We start from the raw sequence: 18,809 nt of genomic DNA, 5'->3' as shown, positions 1-18,809 counted from the left end.
TAATAAAATGGCTTTTCAAGTCTATCTCCTCTGAAATATATATAATTCGACACCTTGCATGCTAAGCTGCAGCTTCTTAAGTCCCAAACTGGCATCAAGAAAGCCAGGACTGTAAAATGATACTGGGCTGGACAAATCAGTTTCCAAAGATTTATGTTACGTTCTTGACCTCCTTTCCAGAGTTCCTGTGATAAGTTTGTGTGAAAAGACATTCTCAAAGCTAACATATGTAGAGACCAGGCTGAGAAGCTTTATGTCAAGAATGGCTTAGCTGGCTGATGGTGCCTTTGGTGGAGCAATGAATTGCAATTTTTTTTATGATGTTATGAAGATGAATAACACCATAGCATGCAGACTTATGCTGCAGAAAGAAAGCAAGAAGCGAATGAGTAATTGCAAAGTGATCTGCATATTGTATCCCAGCTGTATTGTGCATGCCACATTACCAGAGAATCCTGCTGACCTTTAATTAACCTTTCCAGCACAACATGTCTTTATTAAGCCATACCTTTACATTGGGTTGATATATGCAGGGATGCCCTTTCACCTTCATGTAAGCTTAGCTCTGTCAACAGCAGATGCACTAAAGCTGAACACTCTTGCTACCTACTTCACATACTGCAACTGAAATGAAGGAAACACAAGTTAACAGTAAATTTTTAAACAGTGCATTTAAATACTTGTGCAACCTTCTTTTTGGAAAGACCATGTGGTGCCTAGAGATGTAGCTTGACAAGTAAGAAACTGATGTGCTTTTATCTAAAAATAGAATTGATTGATGTTTTGTGGGACAGGGTGCCTGGTGTCTCAATGAGCACACTTTATGGCTGAGAATATTTTTGCCATTGTGTCAGCTTTGAAAACTTGTCAGAATCTTTAATCTTGGTGCATTAGAAAACACCTTGACACAAAATGAATGTAACCCTTGATGTCATTGAAAGAACAGTGCTGAAAACAATTCGATAAATACAGCAGAATGAAATGCAGAGAACTTAGGTGGGAAATAGGTAAGCAATTTACCAACCACATTATCAATGCAAGCAGCTGACACTTAATAAAATAAGAAAGCCCTGGAGCAAGTCTCTGGCTTGCAGTGCAAGACCTGTGCACACTTATGATGATATTGCAGTATTCATGGCAGGGACGGGACCATTCAACCTTACGCACTGTAACACTCTGTATATCTCTCTGAAATCTTCTTGTACCAACATGTACAAACTGCATGTTGCAAAGAGCAAAATCATTGCTATTGTCTTACAGACAGTTTCCATGTTTATTGGATTCTCATTTTAACAGCTGACTTTAAGCTTCCATACTGAGAGCTGGACGAGTTAGTGCGTTTTTGAAAGAGTAGAAACAGTGCACAAAGTATGAAGGACAGTGAAAACGCAACAGGAGCACTGACTTGCAACTGAATTTTTTATTCAGGTATACATACAAGAATAATATGCACACACCGTGCAATGTGAAAAAAAGCAAGCAAATGAAGTGCAAACTATTAATCATGATTGACATTGCTAGAAAACACAAGCATGAGTGACGTCGTGAGTTAACTGCGACATCATACTAAATCCATGCAAAAAACCGTGTTAGAACTTACATGGGCATTATGCGATTCAATGAATTCAACAGTATGCTTATAACCTATGTATTCTAACATTTTACTTGAATAAGGTGCTAAGAAGATCAATCTATATATAGCTACAAATGCCTTAGTCACCAGATTTGAAAAGCGGGAGGTCTTTCGTTTGTTTCAGAGATGAAAGAATACCTGTTGTGGGAGAATGCTGAGAAATAACAGCGATACTGAGGAGTCCATTGGGAATAATATAATGTACCAACATGCATTAGGAATTACGTCAGGATCTCCAAATTTATTAAATTTGCAGACATACTTCTATATTTTAACAATATTATTAAGGCATACAAATTTTAAAAAGAAATGCCACTACGTTAATATTTGCCATAGCAAATGATTTCCTAGGGGTGCATGTACAATGGCACCCAATTGAATATTGTACAACTAAAGCTCTACCACATGTGTTTGACCCCTGTTGATTGCAAGTCACACAAGCCTGTTCCCTTAGTGAGTGAAACTCAGTGAAAGACACTTGGCCTTCTTTATGGAGCAAAGACAGTTGGCAAAAATGAAGCGCACAAAGGTAGAGAGGTTTTGGCATAGCCTGCACAGTGAAAGATCCACTCAAGATCCAGGTGCTGTACCGTATCTTCAGAAGATAAAGCATTCATCTAAACACAAGCACAGGGTGTAAATGATCGCACTCCGAGGCATGTGATACATAATGACAATCACCACGAAAGCCTATCGCATTACTATTACTTCCACAGGTAATTTTCATGGCTGCTATGGAATGGCTGTCTCGCTGCACCACAATCTATAGCAACTAATACACTGGGCATTTCAAATGGTTCACGAAAGCGGGTTGGGCCCTGGCCAGACTGAAGCAGCGGCACTCGAGAGACACTTTTCAACGCCCAGCCTCGTGTGAGTCACTTGACACTCGTCACGGACACTTGCTGACATTGCCTTCAGGCGGGAACAGGCCTTTCTGTTAGATTCACGTTTCACGTCCAGGCTTTCGTTACTAGGCTTCTGCGTGCGTAAGGCGGCGCGAAATGTTTGAACGCACTTTGCTCATCGACAAAAGGCGCCCTTACTTTGCACAGCGATTTGGAAATGTGTATGCACCCTACATCGACGTCAATGCCGACGCGCACCACTTCTGCGTTTTCGAGCTCGAGAGCAGTGTGTCGACGTGGTGTCCAAGGCCAAATAGGCATACGACTTTGCCAGAAGGCGTACACACAACTTAAAGAATCGCTACATACGACACACCCTGCAATATGCATGATCCGTGTCGGCACCATATGCAGTCGGCGCTGTGCTACCACGACTCTTCAAAACCGACAGTCCAAATGAGGCGACATGTCGTGCTGTTTCGTGGATGCAGCACAGTTCGTTCGAAGCTTCTGTAGCTTCGTAACGGCAACGTTATTCGTACTCGCCGATATTACTCAGTGATTTGTACACACCACACAGCCACAAGGAATCGCAACGGTCCTCCCTCTGCGTGCACGCGTGTAGGCGCCGACAGTCATTTTCGATTTTAAAACGCTGCACAATATAAATGCTTTATTTATTTATTCGTAGTGTATTTAACAACAAAACGATAATGTTAGCATTTCATGTATTTTTTTGTAAGTTTTCTTTTTGTGACGTCATCATGCGTGGCAGCAGCGGACTCCACTTGGGGTCGTCTGCTGCCACGTGCGTGCACCCAGCGCCGGAAGCCTCGAACCAGAGACTAGGAAACGGATATTAGGCCCCCGGTAGCGAGAGTAGCTAGCGTCTCATAGTTGCCCTCTCTTGCTGGACTGTCGCGCACGCTGCATGCACGTTGTTCCCGCATTGACTGCACCAAGTTCTCGCGATTTTAAGCTTATCCGCACAGGCTATGCAAACGTCCGGGCAGCACTGCGCTGTGTACGGTTGTTCGAACAACCAAAAGAAGCGCAATGCAGCAAGAAAAGTACAGTGCAGCACGCACAATGTTCTGCAAGAGGACTGCGGCTGCAACATGTACCTGTTGCATCGGTTTCCTGCCGACGCGGTACTGAAGCATCGCTGGATTAGCGCTGTAAATCGTAAGGGATTCGTCCCTACGGAGTCGTCGCGCGTCTGCTCGGTTCATTTTGTCGACGGGAAGCGGACATCTGAGAATCCAGAGCCAATGCTTCAGCTCGGATACGCGAGGAAGGTAAGATGCGCTGTGTGGGTCTCCATCGTCAGCCCCTAACGTTTAGATGGGCTATAAATATGCAAATATGAGCCAACAAGGTCAAGTTATGGGCAAGCGCGATGACAGTGGTCGTTTTTTAATTAATCGTAGGTCTTGAAGGGGCGGCGGCGCATCACGAAACAAGACGTCCAAGTGCCGAAGAAGGTAGGCTCGCACGTTGTGTTCGCGATAACATCGGTAATAAGCGTTCCCCTTTCATTTCCAGAGAGCAAAAGAAAACCTTGTGCCACAGGCGGCCCCGTCTCCCAGTCCTCCTCTGACGAATGTATGCACGACTGTCAGACTGATTTTTCGAAACGCGCCGAAGCGCGTTTGATATCTGTTTATGTTCATCTTCAAGTACTACACATATCGAAATGCATTTTTCGCAGGTACAACAAAGCAATGACAGTTGCAGTGCTGGCTTGCAACTGCTTTGCTCTGCTGCTTTATCCGAGGTATGTGCCCACGGTTTATTAACAATGCTGTAAAATTCAGATGACTTTGTGCCACTGGACTCGCCGAGGTGACTAACTGGCCATATCGTTTGACTGTTGTGCTGATTTTTCGAAACGCGCCGAAGCGCGTTTGATATCTGTTTATGTTCATCTTCAAGTACTACACATATCGAAATGCATTTTTCGCAGGTACAACACAGCAATGACAGTTGCAATGCTGGCTTGCAACTGCTTTGCTCTGCTGCTTTATCCGAGGTATGTGCCCACAGTTTATTAACAATGCTGTAAAATTCAAATGGCTTCTGTGCCACTGGACTCGCCGAGGTGACTAACTGGCCATGTCGTTTGACTGCTGTGCCCAAGGACGTGGAATCGAATCTCGTCCGTAGCGGCCGCGTATCGATGGAGGCCACTGTTGTGCTAAGTCGTATGGTAGAAATAAACCACATCCCTCCGCTATGGCGTCCCTCGCAATGCATGCGCGGTTTTGGGACGTTAAACCGCTCATAAGATCTGCGCTGCTGCCTGCACCGAGAATTTTCCTAAACAAGGCAGGCCAAACTTTGCTCTGTACAGCGCTTGCACGTACTAAGATTTTGTAATGGGATCTAAAGTGAATGCCCTAGCTAATTTATGACTTGCCATATTGTACACAATCGCCTGAGTTCATACTCTGTTTAATTCATTTCTGAGGACTACATTAATGACGTTGACTTTGGCTCCAGTGATTTTTTTAATTGCCACAGATAAAATCGTTGAGGATGTTGTTACTGTATCTGCACTGCAGCTAATAGTTTGCTCAACTACAATAACATGACGCTTGAAAAAAAAAGGATGACCAATGAAGCCATGCAATTGGTTCTTATTGTATGGCTCAAAGCTGCATTACTTTTCTACCTCAAAGCAGAAACCAGTCCTTATCGTTAAGTGCTGTGTACTTGTTTGTTGTTTTTACCATTATGAAGTGTGCTAATTAGCACATGAAAGCATGAGTATCCACAACAGCTGCACCGGTAGTCACCGTAGTCGTCCACAAAGAAAGTCACAAAATTCCACAAAAAAAAAAGCAGGGTATCAGGCAGAGAGGTGTACAAAATATTCCCAATTTTTTATACATGTTTACCAGACATATTTAAATGCTTGGGCTAGGGATAAAAGTAATGGAGAATGATTTAGTAATCTATGATATTGCCAATTACATTGCCTTGCTAAGTAATGCAGAAGATGAATTGCAAAGCACGATTGACGACACAGGCAAAGCAGAATGATCGGTATAAATATACAGAAAATTGGTGTTCCGCAGCCCCAGCAGGAAATGAGTTTACGGTGGCTAGCGAAAGCATTGGAAGTGACAAGGGTGATTTAATTAGGGCAGGATGTGTCTGCAGGTCCAAATCATGACAGCAAAATTGAAGACTACGAGTGGGCTGGAGTGCATATGGCAGGTGCTATCCGATCATGAATGGCACTAGAGGAAATTATGTAACAGGTGTACCTTACCGGTACTCACCTATGGGGCAGAAACATTGAGGCTAACGGAGCGTTGTTGCACCCAAACTGAGAACAATGCTCTGAGCTATGGAAAGGAAAATGATACATGCAGCCTTAAGAGACAGGATGAGAGCAGAGTGATCAAGAACTAATGCAAGTTAATGACATCCTAGTTAATCAAAAATCAAGACTAAGAAATGGGTGTGGGTAGGGAATGTAATGCGAAGGTAAGAAACTGTTCGTCATTACGAGTATCGCCCTGGATTTCAAGATAAGCAATGCATGCATGGCAGGGGGCAGCAGAAAGTCAGGTGGGCAGATGACACTGAGAAGCTTATGGGTACGAGTTTGCCATAGCTGGCACAGTACAGTGTTAAGTGGAGAGAAGTTGGAAAGGTCTGTGCCCTGCAGGAAGTGTAGTTTGGCTGGGCAAGATAATGATGATGATCGAACAACTGTGGCAAAAATATATATTTATTACCATTGCACTTTACAGGGATATGAAGACAGGTTGAAAGAAAAAAAGAAAGGAGCAGCCACGGTCAGAACTGTCAGTGTATAACAGTAACTGCAGTTAAACATGTGAATCTGCATGACTTCATTACACTATGGTAGTACGCAAACATACAATACTTCGTCTCCTGAGGAAGGACCTGAGTAGGCACAGCTTAACACACAGCATACTTAATGCCGACTTGACAGTCTAGAATCCGCAGAATTTTTATCCTTACACTGTACTATGAAAAGCAATTTTTTTTTACTGCAAGGTCCTCATATCATGCTGATTACTTTCAGGTTACACAGACAAAGGGCAGTTCTGTTGCCTGTGTACCACAGACAAAGGCGTGCTTCGAGGCAGCCAGAGTGAGTTCAGTAATGGCTGCATGAATCCACTTGCACTCCCAGATTTGGGGGCTATATTTCACATGGGCCATATTTCTGTGTTGTGACAGTAATAACAAGTTCTCTGTTCCTACAGACGAAAAACTCGCTGTTTTACTTATTTCAGATGGTACAAACACCTAGTACCAGCATTAGTGCTGAAGCAGGATTGCCACCAACACACCATGACAAGGTGAGGGGGAAAATTGCACCATTTCATTCATATTTGTTTGTTTTATAATGGTGGTTAAGCATTCATGTATCAAATGTGACTTCAGACAACACAGACCATGGCTGCTGCTGACTCCAATATCACCGCAAGACCTCAAGTACAGTGTACAAGCAGTGTGAGTGAAACATTGCTTGCCACACTTAACTGACATCATTTAGATAATGTAGTGTCTTCACAACCATTTTTGTTAATGGTCCCATCTGCTAAATGTAAAAGTGACCGACTGTTACATTTAACACTTTTCAACAGTAATGTGGTGCGCAAAAGCTCGTGCAACTTTTGTCAGATTTCAGTGCAGCCTACATGTACCAAAAACAAAAACTTTGCACAATTCCTTTGTCACACACACTGGTTCCTAAGAACCATGCCTGCTGCTTGCAAAAAAAAAATTTGCTGTAAAAAGTAAACATTTCAATGTACCATGTTTATTTGCCCTTAACATTGAACTAAAATTTCCTAAGTTGGGGAATGGATGTGGAGTAACACACCAAAATATGCCATGTGCGTATAGCCATTTCAGAACTGATTTACTTCAGGTTGTAGTGCGAGAGAACACACAAACATTAAAGACCACCTGGCTTAGAACACAAGTGCATGCGTTTCAACCATGCTCCGATTTACTGTTCACTAAGATTCTAATCGCTTGCATTCAGCTCTTCTGAGTATGGTTGAACGACTCAAAACACAAAGCTTGGTGCCTTGACTCTGACATCCTACCTTTTATTTTTTTAGGTTCAAAAACACAAGTCAACACAGTGGGAGAATGTGAACTATGAGGACCACTGTTATGCGCAACTTCCCAAGATTGCGCTACACAAAACTTCATTTGTGGAGAAGCTTTCTGCTGATGACATTTTGTTTTATACGGGCATCTCGCAAACAGCTTTCAACAACCTTGTGAAAGCAGTGTCGACATTGGCCAAAAAGGCAAGCATATTGTCACGTGCTGACCAGCTAATGATGTGCCTTATGAGGCTTCGTCTTGGTCTTCTGTACGGACATTTAGGGAGAATTTTCCAGATGTCAGTTTCTGCTGTGGGGAACAACATTCGCTACATGTTTCAAGTGCTGTGCAAAGTAATGAAGTGGGTTGTCAATTGGTTGCCAAGAGAAGACATCAAGGACAGCATGCCAGCGTCCTTCACGGAGAGTGGATATGGTTCCACAACGTGCATTCTTGATTGCACTGAAGTTATGTTGCAGCGCCCAAAGAAGCTAATGGCCAGGGCACAGACGTTTAGTAGCTATAAAGCACACAACACTATAAAGTTCCTCGTGGCTATTGCCCCTAACGGGCACATCATGTTCGTATCTAAGGCATATGGTGGACGTGCTTCGGACAAGCTCATCACAAGGGAGAGTGGCATTGGAGATTACTTCATGAGAGGTGATGAAGTAATGGCGGACCGAGGTTTCTCCCTTGACGACGAGCTACTTGTGCAAGGTGTCCGGCTAAACACGCCAGCCTTCACGAAAGGTATTTTTTGATGCAACTGGCATAGTTTTCAGCAAATACAATGTCACATTTTGTTTTGCAGGAAAAAAGCAGTTGACTGAAAAGGAGGTCACCACCACAAGGCGCATTGCATCTGTCCGCATTCATGTGGAACGTGCAATTAACCGGATCAAGACCTACAGAATCTTCAAACAGGCACTCCCAATCAAATCAAAACAAACAATTAGCGATATGGTTTTTATTTGTGCAGGGTTATGCAACCTTAAACCTGCTCTCATTCAACAGGGTGTCAGTAACCAGAAAACATAAAATAGACAAGGAAATCAAGGAATTGTGAACGCAGTGGCACCGCCTATGAGCAGCGCCATACTGGCTTGGGTGAAAGCGGTCTTTCGCATGGCAGGTATACGCTCACCTCAACTCAACTCGGCAGAACTCATGAACCTGGTTTTAGAGAAGGCTTCCATGGACCCTGATGAACTACGTCGGAAGGGTGCTGTGAACGTGAACTTGCCTCTGGTGATCTTCGACGAATTAGTTCTTCAACTGATGCGTCGGAAGGACTCTGGATCACAGTCGTCGACGGAAGAGGTGAGCCTCGTTTTGAAAGCACTTCGGCTACAACAAGAACAGATTTCGCAACAAAACCAGCTGGTGACATCGCTTATAAGCTCTTTAAACGCTGAGAAGCCAGTGACTAAATTTGTAGAACCTGATGCATTCGACGGCATGTCATCAAGTCCAGAAGGTTGGCTTGAATTCTATGAATATGCCGCTGGAAAGAACAACTGGCACTCTAATGAGGACAAGATTACTAACATGCGTAGTTACTTAAGCGGTGTTGCACGGAAGTGGTATGATTTGCACATTATTGAAGAGGCTGGCAACTCTTGGAATCAGTGGAAAGAAAAATTCTTGACGACATTCCGAAGCAACCCAGTGCAAAGGTGGGACGCCGCGCTTAATTTCAAATTCAAGCAAGGCTCCCTCGTAGAGTATTTCTTTGACAAATGCTGCCTTTTAAAGCTGGCCGAGCCTATGCTTCCTCCGTCTGCTGTAGTAGCACTAATAATGCACGGACTGCACGCGCAAGTCCTGAAGCAAGTGCAACTACGGTCACCTAAAACTATGGACGGGCTCCTGGAGTGCCTTCACAACATATCATTTACTTCAGAAGAAAATATAAACGCTAGCTCAAGCGGTCACTTCACACGGTCCGGCACGGATTGGTCAAGCCGTAATCAGCGAGACCCGCGCCGCCTTGCAGGCGGCACAGAGAGCTTGGGTTGGCGCGCTCCCAGAGGTCGGGTGCATAACATCGACAGCGACCCTGTTCCCCTACTTTCGTACGCTGAAGAGGCTCCGACGACAAAAAAAACTGATAAACAAGGGTGATCAGTCCGACCCGATGACCACAACTGAGACTGTTTATTTAACTTGCTCTAGCCTACTTCACATCCCTGTGAAAGTGGGAAACAGACACATGATGGCTTTGGTTGACAGCGGTGCTTCTGTCTATAATAAATGCCAAGCTGGTAGATGCAAGTCACCTGCATAGTGGAAGAGTACTACGGGTGCAAGGCTACGATGGAAAAGTGACAATGCATAATCAGTGGGCCTCAGTAAACATCGAGTTCCAAGGTCATGAAATAGCGAGTGAAGTACTGGTGATTGAGGGGGTGACGTATGACTTTCTGCTATCCAGACCAGATATAAAGAAACTAAAAATCAACGTATACTGGGACGATGCGGTTTTAGTGGAAGGACTATCAAGGCAAGAGACACAGCCGGATAGAAAGGATAACCTGCGAGTTGTCAATTGCGTGGAGGATATTGCAACGACCTATCCTGAACTAGTATGCATAGGAAGCTATCCACCGGCGATGACGTCACACAAGGTGCCTTTCGAACTCACCGACAAGACCGTAATCCGAAAATCACCTTACAACATGTCAAGAGAGCGCAAGATATGGTTGAAGAAGGAATTGCAGGAGATGCTAGACGCCAATATAATCCGGCCTTCGGTGTCACCCTTTGCCTCTCCCATAACTATTGCGCCGAAAGAAGATGGAACTTTCAGACTGTGCACAGATTACAGGGTTCTCAACCGACAGACAGATCTTATACCATTTCCCATGCCGAAGATAGACACGATTATAGATGAGACAGGTGGTTGCCGATGTTTTTCACGTATTGACTTGTGCAAAGGTTTCTGGCAGATCCCGCTAACCGAAGAAACAAAAATGTACACTGCTTTTATCACGCCCTTCGACCTGTACGAGTATAACCGGCTTCCTTTCGGCTGGAAAAACTCACCAGCATGGTTCCAGAAGATTATGAACGAAGTCCTGAAGCCTTTCCTAGGTGTCTTTTGTAACGTGTACATAGACGATATTATCGTCTTCTCCAAAACAGAGACAGAGCATCAGGCACACCTGTCCCAGGTATTAAATGCCTTGAGCTTGGCACACCTCAAGGTTAATTTTAAGAAAAGTGCGTTCTTTCAAAGAAAAGTGGTGTTTCTTGGAAGAGTCTTTGATGGGACTACCAAAAGCACGAAACAAGAGTCCGTCGAGAGGATATCCCAACTGGTAAAACCATATGACGTACACTCATTGCGTGTATTATTGGGATTAGCAGGACATTTCAGGCCCTTCCTAAAAGACTTTGCCATCAAAACAAGATGCCTCACGCGCCTAACACAGAAAGAAGTTCCATTTGAGTGGAATGAGGAATGTGAGAGAGTCTACCGTGATCTGGTGCACAGAATATCTGCTGACCCTATTCTACACATACCAGATTTCACTTTACCCTTTGAACTGAATACCGACGCCTCACACTATGGGACAGGTGCAGTCTTGTACCAGAAATGTCCAGAAGCATCCGGCCGAGAAAAGCGACACGTAGTAGGTTACTACAGCTACACCCTCAAGCCACCTGAAGTCAACTACACCACTACTGAAAAGGAAGCTCTTGCAGTCCTCAAAGCAATTCAGTACTTCCGTACGTACCTAGAAGGTGCGAAGTTTACTTTGTTCACCGATCACCAAGCCCTCACTCATCTCTTGAATATGACCCAACCTAAGGGACGTATCGCCAGATGGGTGAACTATTTGCAGCAGTTCGATTTCACCATCTCCCACAGACCTGGGCCCCTTTTGACTGATGCAGATGCATTGTCTAGACTGATGATACAGGCCAACAACGAACAATCGGCAGAAATCAATGAAATTAAATTGTGGTAAGGCACTGAACAATTGATTTTTAGGGAAGGTCGCTATCAAGTCCCGCCAACGCTGGTTTCCAGGGTGCTTTATTTGTACCACGATAGCCCAGAATCTGGAGGACACGATGGATTTTGGCGCACCTACAACAAGCTAGTCAAGAGATTTACGTGGCCTCACATGAAAGACGACGTCAATCGATACGTTCGTTCATGCCACATTTGTCAAATCAACAAAGTGAAATATAAGCAGCCTACGGACGCCATGATAATACCTTGCCACTCAAACGTGCCTTTTGAAGTTATACACCTGGATTTCGCTGAGCTAAATAAGAAACGAGGAGGAGTCCGAAAAACGCAAGCTTTTCTTCTGGCCATAGATGAATGCACCAGGATGGTCGCGGCACGGGCAGGAAAAGAAGGTGCGAATAGTGTCATCGCCCTTCTCGAACGGGATATGTTTAGGACAACCAAGACAATTGTATGTGACAACGGTCCAGCGTTCAAGAGCGAAAAGCTAGCAAGATGGGCTCGAGACCATAATATATCAATCCAGTTCTGTGCGCCATACCATCCCGCAGCGAATGGGCTTGCAGAGCGTGCTATACGAGATGTTAAACAATACATCAGGATGTACGATAGTTTCCCTGGTGGTTGGAAATGCTCTTTAGAAGCAGCTGTAAGACAACACAATCGCTCCTACACCAGCGGCTTGGGATGCAGCCCGCAATTCGCTTCTTCAGGAGAAACCCCTATTCTTCAGGCGGACCGTGAACTTGGGCTGTTAGAAGATGTTCACTAAGATTCTAATCGCTTGCATTCAGCTCTTCTGAGTATGGTTGAACGACTCAAAACACAAAGCTTGGTGCCTTGACTCTGACATCCTACCTTTTATTTTTTTAGGTTCAAAAACACAAGTCAACACAGTGGGAGAATGTGAACTATGAGGACCACTGTTATGCGCAACTTCCCAAGATTGCGCTACACAAAACTTCATTTGTGGAGAAGCTTTCTGCTGATGACATTTTGTTTTATACGGGCATCTCGCAAACAGCTTTCAACAACCTTGTGAAAGCAGTGTCGACATTGGCCAAAAAGGCAAGCATATTGTCACGTGCTGACCAGCTAGTGATGTGCCTTATGAGGCTTCGTCTTGGTCTTCTGTACGGACATTTAGGGAGAATTTTCCAGATGTCAGTTTCTGCTGTGGGGAACAACATTCGCTACATGTTTCAAGTGCTGTGCAAAGTAATGAAGTGGGTTGTCAATTGGTTGCCAAGAGAAGACATCAAGGACAGCATGCCAGCGTCCTTCACGGAGAGTGGATATGGTTCCACAACGTGCATTCTTGATTGCACTGAAGTTATGTTGCAGCGCCCAAAGAAGCTAATGGCCAGGGCACAGACGTTTAGTAGCTATAAAGCACACAACACTATAAAGTTCCTCGTGGCTATTGCCCCTAACGGGCACATCATGTTCGTATCTAAGGCATATGGTGGACGTGCTTCGGACAAGCTCATCACAAGGGAGAGTGGCATTGGAGATTACTTCATGAGAGGTGATGAAGTAATGGCGGACCGAGGTTTCTCCCTTGACGACGAGCTACTTGTGCAAGGTGTCCGGCTAAACACGCCAGCCTTCACGAAAGGTATTTTTTGATGCAACTGGCATAGTTTTCAGCAAATACAATGTCACATTTTGTTTTGCAGGAAAAAAGCAGTTGACTGAAAAGGAGGTCACCACCACAAGGCGCATTGCATCTGTCCGCATTCATGTGGAACGTGCAATCAACCGGATCAAGACAGGCACTCCCAATCAAATCAAAACAAACATTTAGCGATATGGTTTTTATTTGTGCAGGGTTATGCAACCTTAAACCTGCTCTCATTCAACAGGGTGTCTAGTAACCAGAAAACATAAAATAGACAAGGAAATCAAGGAATTATATAGACCATTTTTTCGTAGGCGCCGCCATATTGTGAACGCAGTGGCACCGCCTATGAGCAGCGCCATACTGGCTTGGGTGAAAGCGGTCTTTCGCATGGCAGGTATACGCTCGGCGGCAGGTTCTGGCGTTTGTTTTCGCGGTCATGCGGTCTGTTTAGTATAACGTGCATTTTCTACGTGGTAAATGGTTCTGTGAGACGTGCTGAAGTGGTTTAATGCGTCATGGCCGGAGTTTATGCTGGCGTTGAGGTGAGCGGAACACGCAGCGCCATGTGTGCGCGCATATTTGAGCCTACAATCAGCCTCGGAGATCAATTGTGTATTTCTGAATATTCCAGTCACTAACGTGACCTTATTGTAGTATTATCCTCTATTTCTATGCTGCACTTTAGGAGCCATGAAACATACGCGACGATCGTAACGGCGTGAGCGTGGACACCGTTCTACTACGATAGGAGCTGTGATGTTATACTTTGACAAGCGTTCAAACTGTTCGCTGCAGGTTACATTGCGTGATTACTTGGTTCGATGAATGAGGTTTCCGCCCTGAATAAAATAGTTTTGGCAAGTGATAGCAACATACCTTACAGTCCGCATTACGCTTGTCCAGCAAAGGGACTGTTTACGAACTGCACGAGCGTCTCAAGCAGTGGTAGGTGCTGGATTACATATATCTTTTTTCTATATACCGAATGGTCCAAGCATATCGCATCAGCGGTTATATATAAACGTGCGGCGTGACTATGCGAGGCCCTATTGCGGCGTTAGCCCGTTTTCTCTTGCTTTTTCGAGAAAGAGGATGATAACCGAGTTTTTTTTTCGGTTGTGTTCATTCCTTTCTCAACGATGCACTCACACGCATTACGGAAATTTTGTCCTCAAAAATAGGCATCGCATTCTTTTTATGCGATCCCTCATATATTATGGCTGTATGCAGGCCAAAAAGGCAATGTCGAAGCGCACAGCTTACATATGTACTGTGCTGGTTCACCAACCGCAGTGATCGCTGTCTTGAGCAGCGCCATCGGCCTCATGCAGGAAGGCTAGCGTAGACATATGGTAATTTGAAGCGTACTAGACTTGAAATGCGCGAGAACGATGCCGGTGCATCACAAATATTTGATTGCGCCCGCCGCTTAGATGTTTCGTGGTTGCCTTAGGTTGGCCGTGCACGAGCATGCGCTCTTATAAGCTTTATGTTTTACTCCCTACTCCAAGCGATCAGATATTGAACAGATTTACCATTTCATGCGGCTAATACAGAGACACCGGTTCTCTTTGTCGAATTTAAACCGATATATGCAAAATAGTTCACAACACATACACACTCCGCGACTGATAATGTGCGTACACCGCAGCTGATAAAACGCGTCAGATTTTTGTGCCCCGAAAAGATATTTCAGCCTACTGTAGTTACCGATGCGCGGAAAATCTCCTCTGACGAGCTCATATGAACGGACATGGCGTAAATTTCACAAAGTAAGATCTAAAACATCTCGAAATCGTTCCGCAGCACGCGACAGCAATACTTTCAAGCAGCGCCGCGCCGGATCACCCAAGCCAGAGAGGAGGAAAGGCCCTCCGCGCGCCCTATCCTCCTCGCCCGATGAAATGGCCTATAGAATACCAATAAAAAGCATAACTTTCTGTACATGACTTCCTGCTGGATCAACTGAAGTATAGGGTCTGTTATCGTTGGTTGCAATGGTTTTTTTTTTGCCCTTCACTTGCAAAGAAATTTCCATTGGCACAATGTGAGACATTTAAAGGAGTAGTTTGCTTCACATCCTGTTAAATTCAGAGAGTTGAAGGAACAATGCTGTCAGCTTCACAGTAAAAATAGTGCAGTTGTGGTACTTTGCAATAAAGTGCTTTATTTTGAAGGTTTGCTCCAGTTCCTTTTTTATCAAGAAGCACCTCGAGTATACATATATTTTCATCACTCTGTTACACTAGAATCTAATTTTCCAACTTCAGTTTCAGGGCACCCCTGTGAACAGCAGTCCTAGTCTCAATGTGCCAGGGACCTTCGCCAACATTTGAAAGTTGAGCATGAAGCTCGTCTATACAGTTGAGCAACAAAGGCACACAAATTACGGTACATTTGTCAGAGAGGAGGAAATGTACAAAAACACAGTTGGCATCAACTAAGATGCTCAATAATTTGTCAGAATATCTGCACATAACTTCATTAGCAAGGCAAAAAGGCATAAAGGCATAAATGACTGAAAAGGAATTCACTGATTTGTCCTTGTGTTAAGTAATTGGTACACATTTTTGTTTCGTATAAAGTGAACTTTATGCATGACTGTAATGGGCACCATACACGCCAACATACTGGGCACTGGTGCGAGAATTTTATCTTGTTTGCACATGGTTCAAAAACCTTTAACGCAGCTAATTTCTTCTAAAACCTGAAGTAATCATTTCACAGTTCCTTACATCAGTTCATTGACAGGCTCGACTATAAACACTTATTTTGCCATATTTGTGAAGCAGCTTATGTGAATGTACTGGTACCGAGTGAACTGTCATGGTACCTTACTGTACGGTGTTCAACAAAAGAAACGCGAACAGTAAAACGATTTCAACTCGGGCAGACTGAATAATTAATATTGGGCTGTCAGCTTCACGGCATGTGGACCGGCGGGTGGAACTGCTAACAAAAGTAGCTTCTATTAATTTTCCAGTAGCTATTACATTGGCCTCCTTAAGATTGTCTGTTTTCTTAGCATTTCATTTGTTAAGGACAGCACTTCCAATGCAACCTTCTGCTTGAAAATTCGCCCAGGAGACTCCCGATTTTTTACTGAACTTTCCAATTGTACGATCACTGCATGATATCTCCCGAAAAGCGGTCTCTGTTCGCGCAATAATGGTTTTTGCAAAACCGGCACCGCGGAATCTCCAGCCACATCGTAATAGTCGGCATCACCAACAACGGCTGCACTAGCACCATCGGTATCATCAATTAAGCAGCCAATTACGGTGCTTAGAAGGCCAACCAAAGCCAGAGCCAATGTCGCTCTTGCATTTCATGTATGCCTGTGCATGCCTTCCTCCATTGTGCATCTTGTTATTGCTACGTATGTGTCACAGTGTGTGATTAGTGTTGGCTATGCCGTCTGTGTGCGGCGCAGCGTGTAAAGTTATTGTGTGCCTGATACCATGGTGCTACCAAAGCCCAAGAAAAGGTATCTGCAGAAGTTTTTTACTGTCATATACTTCCAAATTTCCGTTCTTTTTGGCATCAATAAAACATTTTGCATTTTGCACATGTGGATGCGATGCCATTGTGTCGCACGGTGGCAAAGGCGACGTGAAACTTCGTGTTTCCACGGCGAAGCATCAAAGCTATGTTCGCAACGCTGAGCAGCAAGGCAACATGGTGAACTTCCTTCGGAACAACTGCGATGACAGTGTCATACGTGCGGAGGGCCTGTTTACGGGAATCCTCGTCGAACACAACCTGCCCCTTAGTGTCAGCGACCACGTCGGGCCTCTTCTACGGAAAATGTTTCCGAAATGCGACGAGGCGAAGCATTATGTATGCGGACGTACGAAGGCAAGCGCAATTGTAGGAGAAATGGCATCAGAGGTGCAGAGCACGATGCTGAAGACCATCAAGCATTGTGCTTTTGCTGTTGCGGTCGACGGCAGCAACAACACTACTGCACAGCTGTACCCGATTGTGGGGACGTACTACGTCGAGGAATGCTTGCGCATTGAAAGTAGGTTATTCAGAATTCAGGAACTCCATGGGGAGGCGACGGGACGAAAAATCAGGAACGTCGTGTTGAAGGCAATGGAAACCTTTGACGTGCCTGTGTCAAACTGCATTGCGTCTTGTGCCGACAACGCAAATGTTATGCTAGGGAAAAAAGACGGCATCGCCGCAGTCTTAAAGGAGGAACAAGAAAACTTGGTTGTGATTGGCTGCCCATGCCATCTAATTAACTTTGCTGCTGAGAAGGAGCCACGTGCTTGCCGGCTAAGTTTGGCGAGGTTCTTGTGGACATCTTTTATTACTTGGAGAAAAGCTCTAAACGCCAGGACAAGCTGTCTGAATTTCAAGAGATGCACAATGTAGAAATGCAAAAAATGTTGAAGCATGTACCGACTTGTTGTGACTAGGCAAGTGCCTGACAAGAATTCTTGACCAGTGGCAACCTCTGGTTAAACCTCTCAAAGAAATCAAATCAAAGAAGCAGCACCCATCCATTTTAGAGTCTTATCAGATTCCTCGTAGGCCTGAATCATCAGGAGGTGCAAAGTCCAACGAAGCCAGTCGCAGGCGTAAAGCACCAACCGAGAAGGATGCCCCAGCTACAAAAGAAGCCAAAATGTTAACAGAGTCTGCAAGACAAGAAATTGTTCCGACTCGTGAAAGGCTGCTTCATTTTTTGACCTCTGACATTAACTTGGCTTTTGGATTTTTTTTTAAGTGTGATTTCGCTTTTTGAGAAAGCCCATTGCCAGCTACAGTCACAGGCACCTCAAATACATATTCTGCAGTTGGTTCTGCTCAAACTCCTCACTGAGCTTTTGACTAGGTTTGCCTTGCCAACTGCTGTAAAGGTTGCTCCTTCTCCGCTTGAAGTTCTATATCAAGATATCCGCAATCAGAAGGCAGACAGTGATCTGGTCATTGGGTACAGTTCGGTACAGCAGCATTGTTAGCGAAACTTAGTTCACATGATCAGATCAATTTTTAACTTGTGTCCGCTCTTACTTTATCACTGCGTGCGATTTCATGAGGAACATATTCCGACTTGAAAATGCAACTCTGAAGAATACGGAGGTGGCCAACCTGAAATTTATTTGAGAGGCATCGCTCTCGAGTCCTTGTTACTTTATTCAGTTTCCCTCAGCTGCTGCCCCGAGATTCCAATAAATCTGCTGAAGATGCTTTAGATGCTCTTGAAGCCGAGTTTGCAACACTACAAGCGTACAGTTTTCCAGAGGACATTCTGAATGAAGAAAGGTGCGATGTGCAGTGGTCTATGAATGGAAAAAATGAAAAATACTAACGGAAAACAGATGTTTCACCGAGTTGCCAAGGTGATGCTGAATTTACTCGAGATACTGCACAGCAATGCAGAGTTTGAGAGGGTTTTTAGCACGGTGCGAAAAACTAGGACCGAATTCCACTCATCAGTGCAACACAACCCTCCAAAACCTGCTGCTAGAGAAGGGCCATCAGTCTGGACCATGTTTCGAGCAGAGCTACTCCGTCAAAGTTTTGAAGCGAGCAAAGTCTGCTACTGCAAGGTCCCTACAAAAGGACTCGTCGAACGCTGCTTGAAAGATTGAACAACCC

General features: G+C 44.5%; 2 protein-coding genes across 2 annotated transcripts; both read left to right on the top strand.

Moving 5' to 3' along the window:
* The first annotated feature begins 3,371 nt into the window (after positions 1-3,371).
* On the top strand, positions 3,372-8,983 carry LOC135919114 (uncharacterized). The gene is made up of 10 exons (XM_065452845.2): positions 3,372-3,779; positions 3,912-3,965; positions 4,027-4,086; positions 4,193-4,258; positions 4,448-4,513; positions 6,545-6,613; positions 6,759-6,824; positions 6,910-6,978; positions 7,596-8,340; positions 8,402-8,983. Exons 1-10 carry the CDS (start codon positions 3,477-3,479, stop codon positions 8,626-8,628), a joined length of 1,725 nt encoding a protein of 574 aa, XP_065308917.1. The 5' UTR covers positions 3,372-3,476; the 3' UTR covers positions 8,629-8,983.
* LOC135919102 (uncharacterized) lies at positions 8,674-18,802 on the top strand. The gene is made up of 3 exons (XM_065452828.2): positions 8,674-8,697; positions 12,446-13,190; positions 13,252-18,802. The coding sequence occupies exons 1-3, from the start codon at positions 8,674-8,676 to the stop codon at positions 13,377-13,379; spliced, it is 897 nt and encodes a 298-aa protein (XP_065308900.1). The 3' UTR covers positions 13,380-18,802.
* Positions 18,803-18,809: the final 7 nt, after the last annotated feature.

The sequence above is a fragment of the Dermacentor albipictus genome, chromosome 1 (genome assembly GCF_038994185.2).
Source record: "Dermacentor albipictus isolate Rhodes 1998 colony chromosome 1, USDA_Dalb.pri_finalv2, whole genome shotgun sequence".
Lineage (NCBI taxonomy): Eukaryota > Metazoa > Arthropoda > Arachnida > Ixodida > Ixodidae > Dermacentor > Dermacentor albipictus.
This window is presented reverse-complemented; position numbering and strand designations above follow the sequence as displayed.